The following is a 27,155-nucleotide window of genomic DNA, read 5'->3' on the forward strand; positions in this document are numbered from 1 at the left end:
ATAATTCCTGGATCAAAAAAGGAATGTGTTAAAATTAAATAAATTTTAAATAAAATTAACAAGTTGTTCATCGGGCCCATTCAAGTGAGACGCACAACTAAAGTGCAACCGACTATTCCGTCCGTCCTGTCAAGTCGGAGATTGTCTAGCGACAAGAGCTGCTAAGAAAAATAAACATGACTTTAGTCTGTTCTGAGTTTCTAGCCTGGGATCTAGAAAATGCGTGTGCGCCTACTAACGTATTGAAAGAGGAGAAACAGCTCTGTGCGTCGCTAAGAAAATTATACAATCTAAACAAAAGGAAGGTGAGTAGGGAAACCTGTTAAATCGCTAAGATTTATGCAAGTCCCAAGTTACTGGGGCAAAAATCAAGAAAATTAAGTCAAGTCCTCACGTTTTCGTAAATTGAACTGTAAACAGTGTATTACGGAAGCTGCTAAAGAAACTTGATGAAGATAGAAAAGACAAAGAAAATATAGCGACAAATTGTTAGGGATTAATGTCCACAACATATAAAACTAATGCAAACTATTTGCGATTTACCAAAAATTTTAAACCATAAGTATACTGTAAACTACCCTTTAATATCGTTTCAATCTCATATACAGCATTACCTTAAAAGTACGGATTTGATTTGGAAAATAATGCACTATGGTTGGCATGTAAATGTCATGCACATGCAGCAAAGTCTCTGTAACTTCCTCTAACAACTCGGCTGAATTTAGCTCCTCAATCGACATATGTTAGCCTCAGAGTTGAACTGTGTCACTGAAATATCACTGAAATTGTGTCCTGTACGTATAATACAATACTTACTTGATACACTACTAGCCAGAGTGTTGCGCCATCTTGTGGAGGATAAATTCCCCAGAAATATTCATGAACAGGTAGCGCGTATACGTGAGGCTTTATTGTGCAATGTGAGCCATTTCGTCTCTGTCTTTTTCAGTCCTTTGGTGCCTTTGTAGCATACAAGCAGGAAGCAAGTCCAGATCCGAGGGGGAGTCCATCCTGGAGCTGCTGTGGTCGCACCTTTGCTGAGCATGCTGCCATTCACCAGCATGTCGCCAGAATGCATGCTGGTGAAATCCAACGGATGGCAATGGCCCAGTATGAGCACACGCTTAACCAAAAGCAAGAGGACAAAGATGATGCCAAACTGCGTGATGAAAGTTTGTCCGTGGACGTCACTGCATGGATGCCAGACGTTAGTCACATCCCAAAGGAGCAGTTTGAGAAGTAGCCACATTTTCAGCCGTTTTATATGCAACTTTTGTCTCAGTTTAACCCCATTCTTTTTCTTCTGCCCAGAGGTCCTGGTAAAGTTCTCCTTTACTATCGTTACTGCCGCGTCGAGGAGCCACACGTTGTCTGCGCTTGGCAGAGAGCTTTATGCCAGCGCCTCCATTTAACTGGCAAGGTACGGAGTCATCAAAGTTAAATGCAATGGTGGTAAGCCTAAGTGCATTTTCAGGTATCAGTACTTTACTTGAGTTTTTGTTCTTCTGACAGAACAAACCTTTGTTTTCATTGGTGCCAAGTTATCGAAATATTCTGAACAGTGGTGACCTGAGATACGAGTGACTCGACTTTTCTTGCTTGGACTTGCAAATGCAAACTTCAGATACGAGAGTACTCTTTTCACCTCCGGCAAAATGTTCCATAAAACCAAATACGTGTTGTCCTTCAGGTGAGGGTGGCCACAGAGGGCATCAACGGAACAGTAGGGGGCACCCAGATCGCCACTGAGCTCTACGTGGACGCATTGTGCTCACATCCTCTTTTCCACATGGAAAAAGAGGATTTTAAGGTAAGCTATTTGGCCAATACAACATCAATCATACACTCACGGTCTGTCGTCTTGTGTTTGGGTCATGTATGTTTGCGGTCAACAATAGATGAAAGTGCATTTTCAACGGGCATACTGCTGCGATATCAACTGCGATAAAACTTCCATCCAGAGTTTACCAATGGTCGGAGTGAAGCAATGCAGACTTGGGGTGTATTTCCCAATGTACTCCTGATTAGGGAGCAGGGATTTTGGGTGCGAGTCTGAGCTGTACTGGTTTGGTCTTGTTTTTTGTTGTTGTTGTTTGTTTGTGTTTTTCCCAAAAAAGAAATTCCTCCCCAAAATGTTTTCTTTTTCATGATGCATTATTTAATTTTTGCAACTTGTATTCAGGGTTGCCTTTTCATCTGAAAAATTGATCAAATTTAATTCATTTATCTATTCATTTTGCAGACCCCAAAGCTAGTGCTCATGAACAATCAATCATACATAATGCAGCGGGGCATGTCCTGCCTAAAACTGAAATGGGATTCATAAATGTGTGACGCAACGGCGGAATATCCTACCTAGAACTCAAGTAGGAGTTATTACTTTGCAGGGGATAGAAATACAGTTTATGTGTACTGTTATATTGTCTGTCTACATTACTGCACCATTTGTGTTCACATTAGGCTTTACACAATCAGAATTTTGCAAACAATTGCAAAATTACAAAATTACTCTATAAGATGAAAATTGAACATGTACTTCTTTTGTGTGTGTGCGCGTGTGTGTGTGTGCACGTGTGTGTGTGTCCGCGTGCGCATGTGTCTATGTGTGTATGTGTGAGATCAGACAAGCGATGGCGGTCCTGAGTGTTTCTCGGACCTGAAGGTGGGGGTTTTTAAGGAAATTGTCCCGATGGGATTAGACCCTGATGTCATCTCTTACCATTTGGCAGGTACGTTACAGTTGCTACGTTGACAACCAGAGATTTAACTGTACTGATGAAATAAAAGTGATCTGCCTTACATCTTCAGTTATAAACACCAAATCCAATGAAGTTGGAATGTTGTGTAAAATTTTCTTAAAATTTCATTACAGTGAATTGCAAATTCTTTTCAACTTATATTTAATTATGAGAGAATATATGTAATGTTCAAACTGATTAACTTTTTTGTGCAATCTTTCTATCATTTTCAATTTGATGCCTGCAACCCGTTCCCAAAAAATTCGTTCGTTCGTTCATTCATTCATTCAGTCATTCTTTCATTCATTCTTTATTAAGATAATGACATTGAGAACAGGTTCTGATTTGCACTCCTGACCTGACTAATGATAACAAATGATGATACAGGGACTAAGATGTCTTTTTATTTTTATTTGGACTTGAATAAAGCGGTTACAGTTAACTCAAGTCTCGCTGCACAGGAAATCATCTGGAGCCTGAGGAGTTTCACAAAGAGGTGGAGGCCTTAATGACTGAAGGGAATGTGCAGAGTGACACTATCCTACTGGACTGCCGCAACTTCTATGAGAGTAAAATTGTACGTAGTGACCTCATTTATTGATCAGGCCACTTGTACACCTTTTCCTGAAAACACTCTTCCACCATTAGGGTCAGTTCTTGCACTGTCTGGCCCCTGACATCCGCAAGTTTAGCTACTTCCCAGACTACGTGGACCAGAACCTGGAACTCTTCCGAGACAAAAAGGTGCTCATGTACTGCACCGGAGGCATCCGCTGCGAGCGAGGCTCCGCTTACCTCCGCTCTAAAGTGAGATTTTTCTTTTTTTTGTTTTCTTTTTTTATTATTTGTAATTATTGAATGTCATCAGTAGGTCTGTGCCAAGCACTGGTTTGACGGTTTACCGTGATTAAAAAAAAAAGTCAAGGTTTCAATTTCTGCTTTTTTGAGGGGATTCCTAAGCGGAATTACAATATTTTGAGGAATTTAGCTCCGTTTAATTATTTTGGCTTTGTTAGTTTTTATTAGGTCATTTTTTTTCAAAAACACTTGTTTTAGTTTTTATTTTTAGTTCGTTTTAGTTTTTGTTTTTTAAGTGTTTAGCTTGTGCGCAAGACTTAGTGTATAGTAACTATTCAACAAAAAACATCACGAGCCATTCAAGCCATTCAAGCCAAAACTAGACACAAAGTGACCTGCTAAGGACTTTTTCGCTTTAACTTTACTAACACCATGATACCGCAGTATTTTCGCTCACAGTTAGTATCATACCGTCAAAATCAAATATTGGCCGATGCGTAGTCATGAGTGAACTGACGACAAAGTAGTTGTGTAATGTTCTAACAGGAGCCAGCATCAGTGTGGATGTCCACAACGATTGTAAACTACTTTATAAATGCAGATCTGATTCAGGTGTATTTTACATTTCTGCAAAAACCAGGTGTAATATTTAATAAATCTTGTTGCTTTATTATGCGAGAAATTATTTTAATGATTAAGATTCATTTGTTTTTTATTATTATTGACTAATATTCAAATTCATTCAAATATTTTTCCCCCCCATCAAACGGGTTATTTGTTGTGCATGTGTAGTATTATAATGGTTTTACGGGTTTGTTCCAGAGGAGCGACAACAAAACTTTCTGGTATTTCACAGGTGCCCTGGCAGAGGTATGCCAGTGTTATTTTTTTATAAATATATTTTTTTCTTTTTGCAGAACGTGTGCAAAGAAGTTTATCAGCTGAAAGGTGGAATCCACAAATACCTTGAACGCTTCCCAGACGGCTTTTACCGCGGGAAGCTCTTTGTTTTCGACGAACGCTATGCCATTTCTTCCAACAATGATGTCATCGCTGGTGAGTCGCCCTCCCCATGCCCCCCTCCAGGCCTCTATATTCTTCCGTCCTGCTTTACCACTCTTAACCTGAATCCGTCTTTAGGTTGCAGGTACTGTGGACGACCCTGGGATCGCTACCAGCTGTGCACCACGCCCTTCTGCTGCCAGCTGGTGCTTTCCTGTCCCATTTGCCGCTCGGAGGGGCACACTGCCTGCTGCCCCGGCTGCCTCAGCGGCGGCGGACGGCGCAAAGAAGAATGCGAGTGCACCGACGGACGTCCCAGGATCCCTCAAGATGTGAATAATGATGACAGCCCGCTTCATTAGGTACATTTGGTAGAAGAATACATGAGGCAATTGGTTTTTGCTCCTCTTGCACAGCAGATGAGGTAACCAAAATATTTGGAACAAGTCTTGGTGTGACACAATACACTTCAAACCACAACCACAATAACAAACACATTGTTTCAAGGGTGAGTGCAAATAGTTTGTTACTGTATTTCAGTCAATTTTTCAGATATCTGTACTTGAGTATAGTGAGGACATATTTTTCATTTTAACCTTTTGCTTTTACACCCTACATTTAAAAACAGATAGGTATCTGAATTTGTATCTACCTCTATCAAAATAGTCTTATCTTTACAATACTAAATTGACTCCCATTTTATTGGGCATTTGTACCGAATGAAGTGGCTTGTCGTTTGTGAAGGTTCATACTGTCTTCATTAAGTTTACTATTTTAAACAGTTGGTTTAGTCAGACAGGGAAGATTTTACCTACTTTACATGTTTCGGCTACTTCCTGTAGCCTTTCTCAGAAGCGTCACAAGATGGAAAAATATAAAATTGGCTTGTGAGCTTGAAAAGGCTTTTAGTCGTACATGTTTGTTCCCTTTATTATTTTGTTTGCTATTTTATTATATGTTATCCCTCTAATTTATCGATAAATGATTAATTTTGGGATGCAGGTTTTTCCCTTTGTTTTCAAGCTTAGTTCTTAGTTGACTAAGCATGAAATAAAATAAAAAGTGCTGATAATGATTTAGTATTCGGTGTTCGTCCTTTTATTTCAAATTCTATGCCATAGGGGTTATATCATTTCTCTTGATACCATAGGGCCTATGGTATCAAGAGAAATGAAGGAAATCCCTAGGAATGAAATAAAAAGACAATTACTCGTTTTAAATGTCATTGCTGATTGTCTTTTTATATAACGGGTAAAAATAAATTGAAATTGGATTTTGGCGAGTTTAGCGTTTTTTTTATTAGGTATGTGTTAATACTTTCCAGCCAACAGATGGCGGCATTTGTCCGCCAAGTCCGTTTACGAGGGTTGAAAACAGCCACCAATGTCAAAACATTTCATCATGAAAAAGTCCAGCCTCTATTTAAGTATTATTCATCAAAAAAAAAAAAAGGTAACATTTTTGCAACTTATAGCTCGTTTGTTGAGGTACATTAACATAACATTTATTTGGATAGGTACTTAATAGAAATTATATATAAATAAAAATGGTTTTAAAACTGTATTTTTGAGGTTATCCAGAAGGTCTAATAGAATATCGTTATTATTTGACAACCTTTGTAAAGAACATGGTCCAAAATTGTCCTCCGACGCGCCTGCCCTCTGATTGGTCAATGCCCTGATTGGCCTCGGCTGTGATTGGTGGAAAGTTCGGGCCGTGGGCGGGTACAATCCATTTTGCGCAGTCCCCTGATTTTCCTGCCTGCGGGCTCAAAGTTTGAGGACACTAAGTGGAGAGCACCCGGGGCGCGTTTTTTTTTTCCTTCTTGCTTTCTTTTCTTTTTTTAATGCAATATCCCCTCCACTCATCAGTGTGACTCATTAACATAGTATTCATTTTATTTCTTCTCTAAAACTCATTATTACGCCTGATGATCGACATATTTCCAAGCAAGAGGCACATCCTACTGCTGGATTAAGCCACTGACGTCATTTTTCTATCGGTGTATTTTTTTTTTTTTTGGAGGGGAGTATTAGTTAATTTAACCATCTAATGGCCGGTCGACATATTTTTGAAAAGTAAGTGACATTATACACCTAAAAAACGTCTGCACGTGTCGCTTCATATCTTCCGTGCGTGTAAAATCCATGTTACGTTATTTTCGAACAGGTGGCCTCACAAGTAATAAATAAAGTTGAAAAATACACATTATTTTGAAACAGGTGCGCCACTAATCCAATAATAGTTGGCTAAAAAGTTTGCTTAAAGAATTGATATCAGTGCTCTGCTGTGACGTTATTCAATGACAAAATAAGCAGAGCTGTCACATTAAAATGACAAAAGTGTGATTTTCCTCAAATTTCTCACATTCATGATCTATTGCATTACTAGTTGCTCTCTTTAGTGGGTAATATTATTAAGAATAAATTGCATACGAGGCTCAAATCGACTTTTTTTATGTGTAATTTATGACTAGTGTTTCATTGTTTCCATTAAATAAACTATTTAATGAGCGGTATTAAAACCACTGTTCTCAAAATGCATTAATCTACTCTTCATAAAGAACGATAAAAAACAAATCATGGGAAAAAGAGACACTCACTGGACAGGTGGACATCATAAATCTCGCTGTAAATCATAAATGTTGTAGTCGCGAGATAGCTTAGTTTAATTTTGACAGGTTTATTTATCCACAGTCCAACTTGTGTGATTTGTTCTTAAAGTTCTGGAAATGACAGATGTGTCCTCTGATCTTCCTCCAGCTTTATTTTCATCCTATTTGTCCACCAAGGAGTGTTGAGAACGAACTGAAATGACAAACAGTGGAACTGTGAGGGGGAGGCTGAAAAGTTGCAGGATGTGTATATGAGAAAAAAAGTTGTGAGAAAAAAATGCAGTGCATGAGGAAAAGTAATAATACAACTACAAAAAAGTCATGGTATTATGGTAAAATGTAATTTTTACCAGAAAATAGGCCACATACCATGAGAAATAGCTGTATTGCATCCATTTAAACCACGTGTGACAAACTCTAGGCCTCGGGGCCAAATCTGGCACACAACATCATTTAATGTGGCCCATGAATCCAAACACGTAATGTGTGTTGCCTTTACGTTTCTTGTCAATTGTCTTCACTTTTAACACTGAAATGAATTATTCCAATAATTTTTGTGAATTTAATGCTATGAGAATACAGAAAATACGATACCAGATACCAAGAAAAAGCGATTTCCCAAGAATAAAGTTGTAATACTATAAAAAAACATATTATGATCAAAAGTATTATGACAAAGTCATAATGGTACTAAGAGAAAATGTCACAATACTTCAATAAAAAGTAATTCTATGAGGAAAAACTGTACTATTATGATAAACACTCAAGTTAAAAGAATAAAGTCATAGCATTAAGAAAAAAAGTCACAAATTTACCCCCAAAAAAGTAATGCAGTGAAAATAGAATCACCATATTATGCAACAAATGTAATACTGAAAACAGATGAATAAAGTTCTTATACTATGAAAAAGAAAACTATTGTAATGAGTAGCATATAAAGTAAATTTGGATTATTAGAAAATTATTCATGACTTCCAAAATAAACAATAACACAAGAATGAGGACAGATAACTGAGGTTGCCACTCACCTATAATGATGTGGCCAAACATGAGAAAAATTAGGTTGATGACTCAAAACGGCACACCAAGCAAATGATCCTAGCACATAGTACAACCAACTCACTGCAACAGAAAAACCTGGTGTTCTTACTGAAAAACGTTTTGAGTTGCCACTTATACTGTATTTAATTATTATTGTTTTATTAAAACCACATTTTTGGGGGGAAAAGGAGTAGAGGATTGAATGATTACAATGGACAAGTAATCTTAACAATGCTGATTTTTGTAGGCTGAAGACATCTAAAACCTCTGTGAAGATGTCAGTGTTGTTCCACCTGCTGCTGCTGCTGGAATCCATCTTGATGTGCTGTGGGGCCAGAGGTCAGTGACATCCAGGAAAGGTGGAATGTGTCCCACTACCTTTGCCACCTATTGCATCACTAAATGCTGTACTGTGTACGTGACTCTCCGTGTGTGGTCTTGTTAGCTGAGAGGTGGGTGGGCAGAGTCTGCGCAGAAAAGATGCTACAACAGTGGTTCTCAAGCTTATATTTGAAGCCATCTGCTCTACAAGTGAGCAAAAGTATTGAAACGGACATTATTAAATTAAGTCATAGTGAATAACATGTAATATTTGGTGACATAGGTTACTTGCAATAACAACATCAAGCCGTCCACTCCTCTCTTTGAAAACTGTTTCAATAACATTTCAATAACATTTTATACTTAGCTACAGTACTTGTGTTTAATTGCCATGAGGATTAAAAAAGTTTCTCCCGTGTAAGGGATTACTAGACCTAAAAATGTCAAACCCCCCGAGTAAAATAACAAACAAGGGTGCCCCGTGCAGATGAGCGGATGCTAAGCACCGGGCGGAAGCCACCGAGATTGCGTCGCTGATGATTTTGCTCGCCACAACAAAGCGGCATTGAGCCAGGCGGCGTGCTGCCACGGGACCAAAAGTAAATACAGGGGCCATAGATGAGTAGATCAGATTAGGCTGTTAGGGGGATGTTTGCAGGGCATTTCCTCCTCCTCAGTGGAAGGCGGGCAGGAAGTGACGTGGGAAGCCAGGAAAGACGCGGGCAGCGGGAGAAAAAAAACAAGAGACCAAATGACCAGGAAAGCCCCTTTCACACTGGCTGTGTCAGCTGGTCAGTTTTTCAATTTGTAAGGGAATTAGCCAGCTTCTGATATACAACCCGTACACGATTTTTGTGGCAGAGCAGAGGCGGAATAACACAAACACTTTTTCTGTGGAGTATTCACAAGCGTTTTTATTGTTCTTTATCATTGTCTTTCTGCTTAAATCATCTTTTTGTACCAAAATTCAAAATAAAAACACAGGAAAGCTGTAAACATACATGCTAACTACTAGGTCACTAAGTTTCTCTGGGGCAGGTTATAGAAGTTCTTTTTTAAACACGTTAAGCAGATACAGGAAATACAAAGAAGACAGTATATACAGCAAATCCCCCTCCATTTTGGGGATTCTGTTCCAGAACACTCCGCAATAAGTGAAAACCGCAAAATAGAAATCCACCTTGGGCACGATATCATGATTCAACTTGCGTCATTTCATCTTCATTAGGTGCCCTTTTAAAACATTTATGGAAATTATTTTTTAAAATACCGCAAAATGCCAGCAAAGGGTGAAAATGCAAAATTAATAACACTGAGAAAAAAAAATCTGTGAAATACAGGGACCTCAAACCCGGAAGCGGTGATGAGAGGCTTGTACGGTATTGTGTCAAATGTCATTTAAAATGAATAAACTAGTCCCTTTTAAAATCAATAGGTGTTTTGCTTTGGACGTAAATGAATAGTCGTCAGCGATAGCAAATGGTTTCAAGGAGTCAGAATGATGTTGCAGACATTTGGATGGCAGCTGTTGAGGTCCAAAGGGCCAGCATTTGCTTTTTACATTAGCACGAAACCAACTCTGCCTCCTTTTGAAATATGATGCCATTTTGCTGCTACACGTTAGTTTCACACACTTCCGAACATACAAGAGAATCTTTGAAGGGGAATTTGACAGTTTTTTTTTTTTTGGGAGAAGACAGATATGACAACTATGGGCATTAGCTTTGGCTGCTACATGCTGTGACACATTCTAAAAAAGAAGGGAGAAGCGCTATTAAGACAATTCCGACATTCCCACCAACCCCCAAGACCACCTTCATATAATTCCTTCCTAAACCTTCAAGTTGTTATAAAGATCAAACAGCCAGTCGTATTGTCTAACGCCTTTAAATTGTTCAAGGAAATTCATTAAATCACTACCACTAAGGTTTACGCGCTAGTCAATTAGCTTCCTAAGGTCATCATATCGTCCATTTGATGAAAATGTATTTATGATGAAAAAAATTGGGTTCCATGAACAAACCGCGTTAGACAGAAAGTCGAGTAGCAGCAAAGCGAGTAAAATCAAGATTTAGATGTACTTTGATATTGTGGTATTTTGCACATCATATTTCCCACTTTAGGCAATGAGATGTTTTAAATTTGTTCAAAGCAGCATGAAAAAGTGTTGAAGTCTTCAATTTGACGTCCATAAATCCAAAATGTTAACCATCAGCAGGGCTGTAATCCAACCCGATTTATTCACTGACTGATTACGAGCCGTGTCCTATTACTTTTGTATGTTATAGGCTTCTTGTGTGGGTTTGTTTGTCGCTCGACAGTCATGCTGCAGTCCGGATGCACTCCCTTAAGACCAAACCTCAAGTCAAATATAAGATGTGGCCGACAGAATTAGAAGCTGTCTGTCATTGTTGTGGCATAGCATGGCTGACATGTGCGAACCTCCTTCGCCAAGCCAGCCCCCCCACCCCACAAAATCTCCCCTCCCTTCAAACCTCGCAACCTCGGTGCCAGCTGCTGATGTGGAATCCACACCACGGGGGGAATGTGAGAGCAGTGTGAGAGATGTGGGGGTGGGTGTATGCTGGTGGGCCCGTAGAGACCACAGCTCTTAAGGCGCTGTCGTCAGCCACCAATTTTTTTTTTTTGTCACCCTATCATGAAATTGCTAGAATTCCTTTCTCATGTCGAGTTGGGTTGCTTTGGTTGATTGGTCAACCATTGTAATCATTGCAAAAGTCCAAATTTCAATCGGCGTGCAATATTTTAGTACAAGGAACCATATTTGGGAACGGGGGCCAAAATGGAGGCCGCATGCCTCACTAGACTGCAGTGGAATCCAGCCAAACTATAAAGGAAGTTATGGATAAAAGACAACAAAGTACAAAACAAAAGTGCATGTTAATCATATAGTCATGGAGTATGGTTTAGAGACATTTTGCGTGTAAGGAAACGAAGTATTTGTTAAGTTGCGCTAAAATGGATGCCACATGTCTTACTATAAGTACAGAAACTGTGATTCTTCCCAGCCAATCAGTAAAGAAAGGCAATGATGACATTGTAAAAAAAATGGTTGGTTGGTTGGTTGGTATTTGGTTGGGTAGTTAGTCAGGTGGTTGGTTTGTTACTTGGCTGGGTAGTTAGTCAGGTGGTTGGTTTGTTCCTTGGTTGACTGGATAGTTACTCGGTTGCTTGGTCGCTTGTTACTTGGCTGGTTGTCAGTTGGTTGACTAATTTCTTAGATGAGCAGATGTGCAGAAGAAACGTATTAGCGGTGGACACGGTGCTTGACCTTTGTTAATGACTCCCCCATGACGCAGTCCTTGACTCATTATTACGCGCTTGTAATCCCTGTGTCGTACTGGTGGCATTGTTGTCACTGCAGGACACAACAGCCCCATTCTTTGTCCAGTCTTCCGTGGACGTAATCTCCACGGCCACTTGTGGGCTTGTTGCGCCGAGTTTTAGACAAGGCAAGAGGAGGCATGGAGGGACAGCAGAGTTGTTCAATCAAATTGTACGACAGAAAAACATGCGTTTTTGTCATTTGGAAAGCCCAACCATCAATTCATTTTCTGAACCACTTATTTACCCTAGAAGTACCCCCCCAAATAAAAGTATGTTTACATTTCCAGTGAAGTAGTTAAATAAATCATTCTCTTCAGTTGTAGAGTCACTATTTTTCAGTATGTAGTTACTGCCGTTTCTACTGCCCTGAACTGTATCCACAAGAGTTGATGACTTCAAATTTGAGTGGTTTTTTTTCCGTTGTTCTCATCCACATTCATACATTCTTAACTGTTTGCATCATAGTGTGAGATATAAATTGAAGTGCAGAAAGCATGCAGACAGAGACATTAGCGCACACTGACAAATGGACATGACGTGTTGACTGACGTCGGTGTGTGTGCGTGCATACACCTGTGTGTGTTTTTGCGAATGTGTTTACGTCCTCCAGTGTCAGTCAAGGCCTCTAAAACTTTGGGATACTGGCGTGGCATGCACGTCGTTGTAGTGTACTCAAACAATATGTAGTACCAAAGCACAATGTAATGGCATCAGGTATGAAACAATAAAATACTCTTTAGGTATGGTTGGTTGGTTGGTTGGTTGGTTGGTTGGTTGGTTGGTTGGTTGGTTGGTTGGTTGGTTGGTTGGTTGGTTGGTTGGTTGGTTGGTTGGTTGGTTGGTTGGTTGGTTGGTTGGTTGGTTGGTTGGTTAACTACTTGGGGTGTTGTTAGTTGCTTGGATGGTAGGTTGCTAACTACCTGATTTTCTGGTTAGTTCGTTTGACGGTTGATTTGTTGCTGTTTATTTCTAGTAATTTGTTGGTCAGTGACTTTGATTGCTTATCTTGATGGTTGATTATTGTGGGGAAAGTGTGTACAGGAAATAAATAAATGAAAGAAAGAAAGAAAGAAAGAAAGAAAGAAAGAAAGAAAGAAAGAAAGAAAGAAAGAAAGAAAGAAAGAAAGAAAGAAAGAAAGAAAGAAAAAGAAATAGACAGGCACAATGAAGGTCCATGGTCTCAACCAGTCATTGGCTCATTTAGCGAGATGCGCTCTTAACAGGCATGCCAGCGCAGTGCAACAGTTCCAACAGCAGGCCTTTGGCACACTCGCTGCGGCCCGAAATGTGCTCTCTTTTGGCAGAGGAGCACAGATGTACCACTTATTGCCTGGCTCCAAAATTTTAGGACAAGTTCATTCATACAAAAATAAAGTGTCACTTTACAATAATTTTATCAAGTGTTATTTGCAATGATGTGCAAAGATTTGTTAACACCAGCACTGTCAGAAGAGTCGTTAGCAAAACTGATTCTAAAATGATTCGATGGTGACAGCTCAAATACTACATTAGGCACGACTGTCATTGACATACATGCAAAAGGTGAAAGGAAGTCCTCTTCCGATATGACACTTCATTATATGAGAAGACCGCTTTTTCTTTGGATGTTTTTAGTCTCAGCGAGCCACTAAAAGGACAGAGAAGTTGGGGCTCGGCCACAGATTAGAACAAGACACACGTGGATCAACAAATGCACTTAGTCACAGCTCAGGATTTTCAAGGAATGTGGGAGGTGGGCACGGTGTGTGTGTTTTGTGTGTTGTGTGCATGCTTGGAATGTCCATCTCCCCACCCAGTCATCCAGAAAACACACACACGCACGCACACACACAGACACACACACACACACACACACACACACACACTAACACAAACACAAGTGGGAAGGATGAGGATTTACTTTTCTGAATCAGTATCCCCACCTTTCAAACTTATTTAGTCACCATTATTGAAATGGATCAATCAATCGCTCAATCAATAAATACACCAAATTCTCGATTGTACGCAGACTTTGGGGTCCAGAATTTGGGACTCGCGTGAACCCCGAAAGCGCGTTGTATCGACAGTCTTGTTTATTTGGAAAGTTTTAGAATGTTTTTAGGCAGCTGAAGGGATCCTTTATTACATTAATTTAGGTCAGACATATTGTTGGACAGCCGAAGGGGTCCGTTTACGCCACACACATCGGAGTCTGTTGACATTTTATTAAAAGAGAAGCAATGAGCAGATGACAATATTGGGCGGATTCAGAAAGTCATTTTGATGCTATGTGAATTGGATGGAAGAGAGAATAAAGCAGCCACTTATTCTACTAATATGTTCAGCCACGCTCTTTGACTTGTGTGGATGAGGTGCTTCCGCGAACTTCCCCCTTTCCGAATCAAAAACAATCCTAGCTACGTATCTGTAACACTGTAATAAAGTAGTCATAAAGATCAAACACCCAGACTTTAAATTGTTCACGGAAATTTATCAAATCACTAGCGCTGATTGGTGATTTACGCGCTTTTCAATTTGTTTCGTAAGGTTCTTATATGGTCCATTTAAAATACCATTATAAGACAAAAAAAATTGGGCTCCACGACAAAACCGCGTTAGACAGAAAGTCGCATAGTATCGAAGTGAGTAAAATCAAGATTTGGGTGTAATTGCTTATTTGACTAACCCAATTAGCCAGGGTACAAAAGTAGCCATTTGTTAATTTTTGATGTTTGAAACATTACTAAATAAAATAAAAATATACAATAAGAACTTTTCATCATAACAAGGGCTGCGTTTTAGAAAAATCAAATAACCAGTTATTCAATTCAAAACAAGTTTTGGCTTTTGATTTTTTCCCCCCTTGTGGTATTTTCTTTATTTCTGCTGACACCTAACAATGTTATGATGACTTATGACCAAAAAAAGGGAAATAAAAACCAAACTATGTGTTGAGGCTTGCTGAGCCAAGGTACCACACGATCATGCATGCGGCACACTGTTGCGGTAACATGGAAACAACCACAGGTGTGTGTGGGCATGTGTGTGTTTGTGTATGTGCATGCTACATGCATGTGCGTCCCTGTGTGTGAAAATGTATGGACGTATGCATTTGTGTGTATGTGCAAATATATACAAGTGCATGTGTGTTTGGGACGTGTGTGAGCGCGTACGTGTGCATGCTGGGGTTAGACTCGTTTGTGTAGTGGTGTGTGCATTCGTGTATGCACTTGTGTGTGGGTGTGTGCTATCATTTGCGTTAATGAGTAATAGCGTCTGCCTCCAGAGACGCTGATAACCGTTAGGTTGAGGACACACACCCACGTACATGCACACACACGTACACACACACACAGGACTGGAGGTCAGGACTGGGTGATCTCTATTTGGACACAGTCGAAGTTTGCACACAGGCGTCCGCTCGCTGCAGGATACTCTGATTTCCATTAGAAGTTGAAGGTCAGCGTGACCGCTGCAAACACATTCTTGGCTGTAAGAGTGTGTAGACGCTCTTGACAGGATGCATTCTACAGGTTCCACATCCTAAATTTTACTAAGGCACAGATGAAATCAACAAGGTCAGGGATGGGGTTAGACACAGGTAGTCTTTGGTTCCTCACAGGAGATACTACATATCAATAAGCAGATAGAAAACAGCAAGACACAAACATTATTAAAGAATAAGAAATCAGTAGATAGGACACCGATGACACAAACAAGAGACTGTCTCACATGGCTACTTGAATAGAAGCTTATTTGTCATCCAACTGCCTTTGAGTCTCCCTCAAAGCCTCTTGCCTCCAGTATAACATGGCAGGCGTGGCTGGCTGACATGCTACGAGCTGCTGTTAGAGGTGGAAGCAGCTTTTGTACATCCCATTAGGGCTTTGTGTTTGAGTGTGCGCAGGATGACAGCATGCCTACGCGCATACACACAGACACGCACGCATACTATCTTTGTTGAGTGGCAGCCACGGATTAAGTTGTCTCCTAAAACACACACGCACTCGCACGCACACGCACTTTATCTTTGTTGAGCGACAGCTACCCAGTAAATTGTCTCCTAAAACACATTCATTCAAACACACACACACACATACATACACAGGTTAACTGCTACTTGTTAGCCCATTGTGACAACTAACATCAGGCCTTTGGGGGTAGTCACGCATCTCATTTTATGAAATCGTTAAGTTAACCCTTGCCTCACAGATGAGCCTTTTTCATTCCATTTATGACAATACTTTAACAAATGTAAAATAAATGATGTACTTCAGCAAGTGTCATACAAATGTCAAAGGAACTTCACAGCCTCTCATAAACGTATATTAATTTATAACATTAATATTCATAAGAAAATGCAAGTAGAACTTTTTATGAAATACAAAAACATTTAACAATAATATAAAATACAACAAAATTACATGAAAAAAATCAAGCAATTATTTAAAGAAATACAACTAAAATGATAATCCTCGCACCGCTCATTTTATGATAACTGTCAAGTATCAAAAGAAATTAACCTGTTCGTGTCGAAAATGCACCTCACATTTTCCAACATTATTAATAGGAATAAAATGCAAAAGTATGAGCCCCGCCCCCTACCCACTGAAAAAAAAACAGATAGGGGGAAAACATGTGGTGGGAATATTTAAAAATGATATAATAATGTTAAAATATTCATAAAATATATTTTTTAGGACCTGTTTCATGTGGAAACGTTTGGTACCCATCCCAGCTGACTTTAGGCGAGAGGTGGGCATAACGTGAGTTGGTCACCAGCCAGTCGCAGTCACGAGAACGGCATCCATCCATCCATCCATCCATCCATCCATCCATCCATCCATCCATCCATCCATCCATCCATCCATCCATCCATCCATCCATCCATCCATCCATCCATCCATCCATCCATCCATCCATCCATCCATCCATCCATCCATCCATCCATCCATCCATCCATCCATCCATCCCTCCGGCAGACGACACCCTGAACTGGTCGCCAGCCAGTCACAGGGCACATATAGACAAACAACCAACCACACCGACATGCACACCGTTACTGAGCGGAAATCGATCCCGCGCTGCCCGCACACAAGTCAGGGGAGTGCACCCCATACACCATCAGTGACTTCAGCCACGAGAAGTCTTATATACTCAAGTTTAGCGTGACTTCACGTTCTGTTCTGAAAGCTTGATAGTCCTTCTTTTTCCCTGACGCACACAAACACAAACCCCTGTCTGGCTTCCGAGCCAACAACAACAGCAGCGTTGCGATGGACCCTTTGGAACCTTCCGAGTCGGCTGTGTCTTTTTGTTATTTTAGTACAGCAAAAACATTGGTAAGATTTAGTGTTTTCTTTTCTTTCCATTTATGGCCACTTTCCCCCATACAAACAGCGAGGGCTGTGAGATTAGCGCAGGGGCGGAGCTTGAAAATATTCTGTGGAGTGGCCATGGTGAAATTAAAAGGTGGCACTAATGTAACATAGTACGTACAAACGCACATATGCATACAGTCTCACAACTCAGTGATTGTCAGGTCAGCCTTGGCTGAAGCGTAAACATGGCACAAAGTCATTGTTTATCCCATGTGTTTTCCAAAAACATTCAACTTTGGCAGCAACGACGTTATCAGGCTGACAAAATGCTGACAAAATTACTGCCACTGCCACTGGCACTATGTCTTCCCCTCGTCAAACTGCACAATATAGCATGAAAACAGATGTGCACGTGCAAGAGACTGACACACACTCTCACACACACACACACACACACACACACACACACACACACACACACACACACACACACACACACACAAAGAAGTGCGCGCTGACACACAAACATCCTTTAAGGTGCTGCAGGATGTCACATGGAAAAGTAATATAAAAGCCAAATGGGCTAAACATTCTGGAAAGTTGTAAAAGACAACTGCAACTTTCTTTCCTTTCCTGCACACATTCTCCCACACACACAAACTATTGGGGGTGGGGGATTATTTGCAGAATTATGAGGAAGAAAATTATAAAATATTAGGCAAAAAACAGCATAAACAACAAAGCAAACAAAGCATATTGGATATTTTAGAATTCATCCATCCATTTTCTGAACCGCTTAGTCCCCACGGGGGTTCTCCAACAAAAAGACCCTGAAATATTAGACAAAATAAATATAATTAAAACGAAAAATGACTTCAAACATAAAATTGAATTCATTTTAAGATAAATTGTTCACTCCTGGCCCAATTGTTGCTTATTGTAAAGGGAGTTGAATTCCATTCACTACAACCATACAGCGCTTATGTTGCAAGTTTGGAGCAGTCTAAAACCCCACCAAACACACACGCACACACGCACACACACGCACACACACACACACACACACACACACACACACACACACACACACACACACACACACACACACACACACACACACTAAACCCACGCACAAACGAACACACAAACATTGAAAGAGAAACTGAGATCAGTTTCCCTTGAGAAGGTTGCGTTGCTGTCTTTTCTTCACTGGTTAACTGTCCAAAACTTGAGCAGTTCACCAAGAGGTCCTGCTCCTGCGAAGCTTTAGTGTGTGTGTGTGTGTGTGTGTGTGTGTGTGTGTGTGTGTGTGTGTGTGTGTGTGTGTGTGTGTGTGTGTGTGTGCGTGTGTGCGTGCGTGCGTGCGTGCGTGCGTGCGTGCGTGCGTGCGTGCGTGCGTGCGTGCGTGCGTGCGTGTGTGTGTGTAAAACTCACTCTGGAGCGATAAACCACTGATATATGACTCGGCCTGAGCGGGAGAGTGTGAATGAGCCGGACGAGGGGAGTGATGTGGAGAAACAGTCTCAAGAGGGTCATGTTGTTTAAGGGGCGACTCATGGGCGGGGCTGGTCAAGGTATGGGGGGCTTTTGGTGGGAATGAGATTTCAATCTGTTGGGATGGAAGAATGGAAGAAAATGGCAAAGGGAATGGGAGTAACTTGTGGATTTAAAAAAAAACAAGACAGTGGTAACTGGAAATGTTCAGCTTGCATTAGCTAAAACCAATTAGCACTATCACCTCAGTGTGGCTCTATTTTAGCAAGCAGTGAGTTAGCCTTAGCTTCAGACTACTTTGCACATTTACTTCATAGTGCAGAGGTCCTGGGTTCAAATATGGGCTCCGGCCTTCCACGTTCCAAAGACATATGTGGTAGCTTAATTGACCACCCCAAATTGTCCGGAGGTGTGATTATGAGTGTGAATGGTTGTTTGTCTATGTGTGCCCTGCGATTGGGGTGTACCCTGCTGACCACCCGGAGACTATATCAGAAAGCAGTGAGGGTTTGGTGACAAGTTTCCAAACAAACTCGGTTTCTCTTTATAGTCCCGGTATATGTCAGCATGTTTGGCCATTGTTGAAGAAGTCGTGAGAAGATGTCACACAGCCTCCCCTGTTTCCTTCTCTTTCTCTTCCTGTCCTCCGCTCATCTGCTAAATTTCATCCCCCTTTTTCTTTTTTCCAAATATGCACTCTCACTCCCAAAATTTCCACCACCGTTTGATCAATTCTCTTTGATTTTTTCTTTTTTTTTCTAGCGTAAAATGTAAAACATTTTTGGTTAAAAAAAACATCCTAAAAACTATCTTACTTACAGTATTACCCATGATTAAATATTTATATATGTATATCAGCAAGCAGTAGTTCTTGCATTATTGAATCAATTATATATGCGAACTGTAATAGCTTTTAATGTTTTGATGATATGATGTCATTTTCAGTCATCTGTAAATATTAATGTACACAGTAAATATAGGCCTGAAACTTTATGTGGGGGAACATTCGAAACTTGAATGGACATCACAATTTCTGTGAGAAAAATTGCAATTCAGTCTTTTCCTGAAATTACTCAGCCCTAATATAAAATATTTTTTAAAGTCTACTGCATCTGTGAGACTGAATGAGAACATTAAAACTAGAAATAATTAACGATTAAAAATGTTTATTATGAGCATGTATTATTAGTAATAGTGCTTAATATTTCGATGTTTAATCTATGTAACTGCCCCACAACATCCCAGGTCCCCCCAGGGTGTCGGAGCGCGTGTCCCATCGGCAGAGCGTGCGCCTGGGCCGCACGGTCAAGCTGCCGTGCCCCGTGGAGGGCGACCCACCGCCGCTCATCATGTGGACCAAGAGCGGTCGCAACATCCATAGCGGCTGGACACGCTTCCGGGTGCTCCAGCATGCGCTACGCATCAAGGAGGTGGAGGCGGACGACGGCGGCGCATACGTCTGCAAGGCCACCAACGGATTCGGCAGCGTCAGTGTCAACTACACGCTCATCATCATTGGTGAGTGCAACAACAACGACAGGGCTTTGGGTTCAACATGTGTGGTTCTGTTGGCGGGACATTTGTGTTGCATCATGTCATGTTGTGGGCACGTCCCAGAGGTGATGTCACCATTGAGCAGACGTTATGTCTTGCATCTTTAATTATAGTGTCTGAGACAACACACACACACGCAAACACGGTGGATACGAGAATTACCGTATTTTCGGGACTATAAGCCGCTACTTTTTGCACAAGCTTTGAACCCTGCAGTTTGTAGTCCAGTGCGGCTTATCTATGGATTTTGCATGATTTTTATGATACTGTAAGAAGATTTGTTTTGGTAAAACAGGTATTAGAAATGAGCACTTTTAATTTAAAGCACGTGCGGCTTATAGTCCGGTACACACCCTTGTTCAAATTTGTATAAAAAAATAAGACCAAGACAAATCTTTTCAAAACATTTCCCACAACTAATGTGACCTTAAAGCTAACCTTCCACTCCATTGAAAAACATATTTGAGGTTACGTTTGCTTTGAATGGGAGTCACATCTGCCAGCCACCATTTAAAGTGGTCTGATTAAGCAAAAATTGAAGTTCAGATTTTCTATTTGGCAGCATCAATGTGATTGGTTAATTCTGAAGATAGCCAGATGAGTTGTAAGAGGGTGTGCACACCTCTGCAAACACATTATCACATTTGCTTATTTTTACTTCCTCTCAGAAAGATAAAAGATGTTTTTTGTTTTTGTTTGTTTGTTTGTTTGTTTTTTGTTTGTTTGTTTGTTTGTTTGTTTGTTTTCAATAGACTTTTACAAGTTACAACTCACATTAAGGCCGGAAAATATTTTGGAATGATTTATTGTGGTGTCATGCCTTCCATCTATTTTCTATACCGCCTGTCCCCACGGGGGTCGCGGGCATGCTGGAGCCTATCCCAGCAGTCATCGGGCAGTAGGCGGTGGACACCCTGAACCGGTGGCCAGCCGATCGCAGGGCACACAGAGACGAAAAACCACTCACACTCACACCTAGGGGCAATTTGGAGTGCTCAGTTGACCTACCAAGCCTGTTTTTGGGATGTGGGAGGAAACCAGAGTGCCCGGAGAAAAACCACGTGGGCACGGGGAGAACATGCAAACTCTACACAGGGAGGGTCGGAGGTGTCCTCATGTATCTAAACTAGTAATTTCCAATCTTCATTGAGCCAAGGCCTATATTTTTACATTGGAAAAAAGAATTTCATTGTTCTGCCCAGAGCTATACTGTATAATTTGCTCGCTGGCATAGATGACATACACTATTTGTAGTAGGTCTACATAGACATTTTTGGGAACAATTGATTGAAATTGGATATGCCACGCACCGTATTACAGTGGCTGGGAATTACTGATGTAAACAACTTAGCTACAGCCTGCAAATTGATACATGCAGTTCCGTCCACAAGCCGTGTGTGCATGTTTGGCGGGGGAGGGGCCGGGAGGTTTTGGGTCTTACAACAGCTGTCATGTTGGACATCCAGGCGTACAGCTGCTGTCTGTCCGTTTTGGCTGCCCAATGTTTGTCCTCCACCATCCTTATATTGAACAGAAAAAAACTTGGGGACAGAGCAAATTTGTATAAATGCTTACTTATGTATCACTCAGTAAAACTGGCTATAGTGTTGTTGGGCACCAGTTTTCCACATTCCCCCAAAAATCCCAATTTTCGCACGATTCCACATTTTCCACCTTAATAAACATTCAAGTGGATGATGCATTCCGTTCCTTATCTTTTGCATTCTAACTTCAAACTGTTTAGCTCATTCAGAATATCTTGGTAACTACTACTTCTACATTCCAAAAATTCCAACATTCTCCAAATTCCTCCATAAAATTCCCCCAAAATAGGTATTTTAACAATACTTGTTTACTTGCCCCATCTGTATATCACATTAGATTCAAACCATTCCAACTTCAAACTGTTCAGCTAATTCTGCACATCTTGGAAACCACTCATCAGATTCTTTTAGTTACTAATTTACCTCCGAGCACATTTCTTGACCAGTTCAAACTGTTCACGTTCACATTCCAACAATAGACAGCATCAATAGAATCAAAGAGTTCCTTTCCAAACAGAACACAACAAAGTGAATTGGATTATTGCAACGGGGGGCTTTACAGGTCCGGAAAAAACGGCAGCTACAACTAGTGCAGAATGCTGCTGCTCAAATATTTACTGATACCAGAAAAGTAGAGCAAATCACATTGGTCCTAAAAGCTGCACAATGGTTTCTTGGGAGTCAAAGAAAAATTTTATAATCCTTACTGTTGCTCTACAAAGTACTAAACGGTCTTGGGACTAAATATATTCATGACCTTTTGGTTCCCTATGAAAGTTACAGACCCCTCAGACATTGTATTTTTATCTTCCTCAACTCTGAAACAAACTACCTGAACATTTGAGATCAGCTCAAAGTGGTAGAGAGATTAAATCCAGCCTAAAAACTTTGTCCACTTGGACAAATTAAAATAACTTCCTGGTTTTACAATCTTACTTTGATTTTAACTCGTTTAACTTTTAACTGTTGGCATTTAACTGTCTACCTTTACTGCTCGCCGCCATACTATCTTTCATTTAATTTCCTTTTAGATCATTTTTCTTGACCTCTGTCAAGCACGCTAGATTTTCCCTGTGCATGAATAATAAACTAAATAAACTTGCCTTGGCTAGTGGAAGGTGAGTGATGCAAACTAGTCTTAAACAGATGTGCTGACAATGGTGAAGTGTGTCTGGATCGGCGATGGGAAACGTGCGGGGAGGAAAAAAGGAAGTAAGCAGTTTGGCGCGTGTGTGGCGTACGATGATTTAGCAGCTGGCCTGTAACACGACATGTGCTTTTAATCACCGCGACATGAATGGTAAAACTCTTCGTCCTGGCTGAAAGACAGAGCAGTAAGACCGATCCTGTGCAGTAAGAGCCGTAGCACGTACAGTGCAACCAGAAGGTATTCACGGCACTTTACTTTTTCCACATTTTGCTGTGTTACAGCCTTGTTGCAAAATGGATTAAATCATATTTTACCTTCAAATCTACATAGACTTCCCAAAAGAAAAAGAATCTGCTTTGAAGGTCCCGATGAGGCCAGTGGCAAACAACTCAAAGACATCCAAGCTTGTGACACCATATGCTAAAAGGCTTGGGGGCATGATTTCTGCTAAATTTTTAGCAACAGTCTTGAGCAAAGGCTGTAAAGCCAGGCGGTTAAGTACATTTTGGAATACCGCTGACATTAAATGTGAAAGAGAGAAGCTTTGTGAATAATGCCCAGGTGGCCCATAGAATTATTGCTTTGGTCTACAAGTAGCACTTTATGATTTTTCCATCTGACATTGTCCCAAGTGAGACTGCAGCTGTTCACTGGACAAAAACCAACATGTGGGATCAGGTTGCAGATGAAGATCAGAGCTCTATACCTCCACAATCTACATTTTTGTCTCTCTGTTCTTCTTTCCATTGTTCCTTCAAACATCTACTGGTTGTTTACTTTTTCGAGCCATCTGTATCCTCTCCCTTTACAGTATATCTCCATCACTCTCCCGCTGTCCATGTCTGTAATCTTTCCTTTGCCCATATCTTTGTAGTGACAGCGTCAGTTCCTTGGTCCTACCACCCACTGTCCCTCCAAACAATCATCTTTCAATTCCTCAGTCTCACATCCCTTCATGCCTCTGTTGCTGTCCCACCTCTTCATCATCCAAGTCTTTAGTCCTTGTCCACCATTCATCTGTAGCTCTATCGTCTGGTTTCTTCATCCTATCATTAATTGTCCGTCTCAGAGAAAACCGCAGATTCTTTAGGGGTTTAATTCCTCAATATGTCGTCCCTTTATACCAGTGGTTCTTAACCTGGGTTCGATCGAACCCTAGGGGTTCGGTGAGTCGGCTGCAGGGGTTCGGCAGAGCTGGTATGTCATCCCCCCCGCAGTTGGCCAAACACACCTGAATGTCGTGTAAATTCGATAAAGCATATCTGAACTGGTCTTGCAAAGGCAACAGCAGAAGTCACACTGATTTGCTGGTATGTCTAGGACGTTAATCCGTGTTATATATGTGTGTTTGTGTTACCAGTAGTTGAATGTGTGTCATATTTATACGGTAACATTTTACGTCACTGTTTTTAGTTGTTTTTTTCTTTTCCAACAAACTGTGACTGTAGTGTGTAGGAAGCAGCTCAAATTACCCGATGTCACTTCGTCATGTACTCACTTTCTAACAAGGCGAGTGGACCATCTGGACCACTCTTCTGTATGTGTGTGTGTTTACTATGTCTTGCAGGATTCTTGTGCTCAGGTTTCATGCGGTGCTGCCTTGCTAATGGCAAAAAAATGCAGTGGGCAAACACATTTGTTTAACTGCTGGAGGCCTCACGCACACACACTCTCTCACCAATTCACGCATTTTAATTTTGTTTTGTGCGTGTTTATGTCTCTGTGTGGACTGTGGACATGACATTGGTATTACCTAACATGAGCACAAATGACTTGAAGAGGCAAGATTTTTTTTGTAATTACCGTTGGTTAGTGATATAATATTCAGTATATTGTGGTTGTATTGAGTCACATTATGAGGAGAGGACTGGTGTGGCTCTTGATTAATTTATTTATATATTTTTACTTGAATCTTTATTCATTTTGGCTCAGTGTTTTACTGCTGCTTGAATTGGTTTTATACTTGGCTACTGATTTGTTCCCCACTGGTTCTTGATATGATGATTGACTTGTCTTTTGTATTTATTTTTTAACCAAGGTTACACACTTTACTGTTTGCTTGGTTTAGACTGCAGACATATCTGATTCAAATGAAATTCCTCATCAAATTCGATTTTTTGGGGCTGACTGTCGACACAGAATATCCACATCGTGTTTAGAGCATTCAGACTGAGATATCAAACAACTTGCGGAATGTCGTTTCAATCTGTCTTGCAAACATCGGATTTTATGTGCTTTGTGACTGTTGAGACAACACCCTAGCCATCCAATTTTACTGTGGATGGGCAAAAAATCAGATTTTGTACATGTAGTTGTAGTCCTGGGGTCAAAATCGGCACAGGGCCCCTATAGCGAGCCAGAGGCAGTTCCAGCGGGCGGAAATCCTGGAGCCTCAGTGATGACGGCGAGATGTAAACATGCTGGCTTCTATGAAACAAAGTTCGCAGGCTGAGTCACATTTCAAAAGATGTTTTTGCGAGTGGAATGGAGGCAAAATAGTCCTCTCGCACACATGCACACGTGGACGCTTTGACTCGACACGCTTCCACGGGAGAATAAGGGGGTCAGGCCTCCATTTCACGCCTGTCTGTCCCACATCCTCTGCTGGTTCTGCCTCGTTTCACCTCCGCTAAAAGAGATGCCAGACATGGCAGGGAGAAAAGAAGTCAAGAATGGACTTTTTTTTTTTTTCAGCAGAGCTTCCGCAGGAGATGTCATCAGATGAATAGCTCAATGCATGGATGGTTCGAGCTGGAACATGTCTAGAACATCAAGATACTGTCGCTATTCAAACACCGGCTTGATCATCACTGCAAATACAGTAGAAAAGAGTCGAGTGGCAATTGTGGTAACACTTCACAGTTCAAATTCTTTGTGCACTACTTTACAATGAACCAGTGCAGTTCCGTAGGGTTTGGTATTGATCAGATCAAGTACAAGAACATCTCCTGTAATGATACTTTTGAATGATGGTCAAGAGAGTTTGTGAGCAGCGTGATGGTTTCGTGCCAAGGAAAAATACCACACATACGATGTTTGCTTTGAGGGAGCAGTGCTGAGAAAGTCAGAAGGATTTGCATTGTGCTGTTGTAGGTTCAGAGAAAGCCTATGATAGGGTACACGCAGAGGAACAGAGCAATTGCCTGAAGAAGTTTGGAGAGATAGACAAGTATAATAATAGAATGGTATATGACAGGTATCAGAGCTGATACCGATATAGACGCACCGATATCTTGTTGAATGATGATTGTATTTGTGATCAATAACACATGGTCAAAAATGATCTATGACTTTGAAAGAGGTTAGACATCGCCACCTCCTCCCCCTCTTCTTAGGAAAGCAACTAATGAGAAAAGATGCTTGAGCATTCTCAGCTGCCAGTCCTTCGTGTGCTCGTTCATTGTCATGCACATTCTGCTAACTATCCAACCCACCCAACAAAGGTTTATCACACAAAGAGATGAATGCGAATAAAAGCAATCAAGGGCTGCAGGTGGAACGCAAAGTTGAAACGTATGTAGGGTACTAGCGAGATTGAAGACACGAAATTGCATTTTGTCTGTGTGTGTGGTCAAAGTATGGCTGCGAAGATTGATGAGCACATTTGTACACTGTTCAGCAGCACCACAGCTGCTCTATTGCCAAGACTTTGTTTTTATGCTCAATTATGGTTGGGTTAGAAATGTCTGCAGATGTTGTGGTAATTCATTTTTTTCTTTTCTTGTACAAGAAAACAAAATAGGAGACGGATAAAGGAGGGGAGAACCACAAAAAAGTGCAAAAGGAAGGAATGTGGGTGACTGATCAGAGCATGTACTTGTGAATAGACAGCTTAGTGGCTATTATGTAGCCTGGAGGATTAGATGTGCTAAGCTATTGTTAGCGACACACACATTCACACACAAACATGCACAAAAGCCCTCAGCAGAACCTCTTAAGTGAAACAACCCTGAGGTCATACAGTTTGGAAAAAAATATATATATATATCTCGTGAAATAGTTTCACAAAATAAATCGTTTGGATCCATTTAGTACTTAAAAATAAATAAATGATAAGTTTGTTAGAATTAGATTTATTATAAATGTTTGAATGTTACAAAAAAGGAGGACAAAGCAAATAGTGTGTTGATTATTTTATGACCACAATGTTTTGCAGATAATTTTCTAAAATAATTCACATTTGATTATTACAGTAATTTGCTTTACAATTTTTAGGTCATTTTTTTTTAATGGCCGAGGAAATCAACAAAA

At 40.6% G+C, this 27,155-nt stretch overlaps 2 protein-coding genes across 2 annotated transcripts in view; both read left to right on the forward strand.

Moving 5' to 3' along the window:
- Positions 1-86: 86 nt before the first annotated feature.
- On the forward strand, positions 87-5,613 carry tstd2 (thiosulfate sulfurtransferase like domain containing 2). The gene is made up of 9 exons (XM_088377774.1): positions 87-305; positions 950-1,239; positions 1,312-1,420; positions 1,691-1,810; positions 2,624-2,729; positions 3,200-3,315; positions 3,387-3,545; positions 4,454-4,592; positions 4,677-5,613. The coding sequence occupies exons 1-9, from the start codon at positions 177-179 to the stop codon at positions 4,898-4,900; spliced, it is 1,392 nt and encodes a 463-aa protein (XP_088233900.1). The 5' UTR covers positions 87-176; the 3' UTR covers positions 4,901-5,613.
- Positions 5,614-6,295: 682 nt separating this feature from the next.
- The window catches only part of fgfrl1a (fibroblast growth factor receptor like 1a), a 36,447-nt gene continuing 15,587 nt past the window's right edge, over positions 6,296-27,155 (forward strand). Inside the window, exons 1-3 of the mRNA XM_088375614.1 lie at positions 6,296-6,616; positions 8,441-8,532; positions 19,902-20,174. Coding sequence (XP_088231740.1) covers positions 6,591-6,616; positions 8,441-8,532; positions 19,902-20,174 — 391 coding nt within the window. The 5' untranslated portion in view covers positions 6,296-6,590. The remainder of the gene's footprint in view (positions 6,617-8,440; positions 8,533-19,901; positions 20,175-27,155) is intronic.

The sequence above is a fragment of the Syngnathus floridae genome, chromosome 1 (assembly GCF_059516105.1).
Source record: "Syngnathus floridae isolate MCC-2025c chromosome 1, RoL_Sflo_1.0, whole genome shotgun sequence".
Taxonomy (NCBI): Eukaryota; Metazoa; Chordata; class Actinopteri; order Syngnathiformes; family Syngnathidae; genus Syngnathus; species Syngnathus floridae.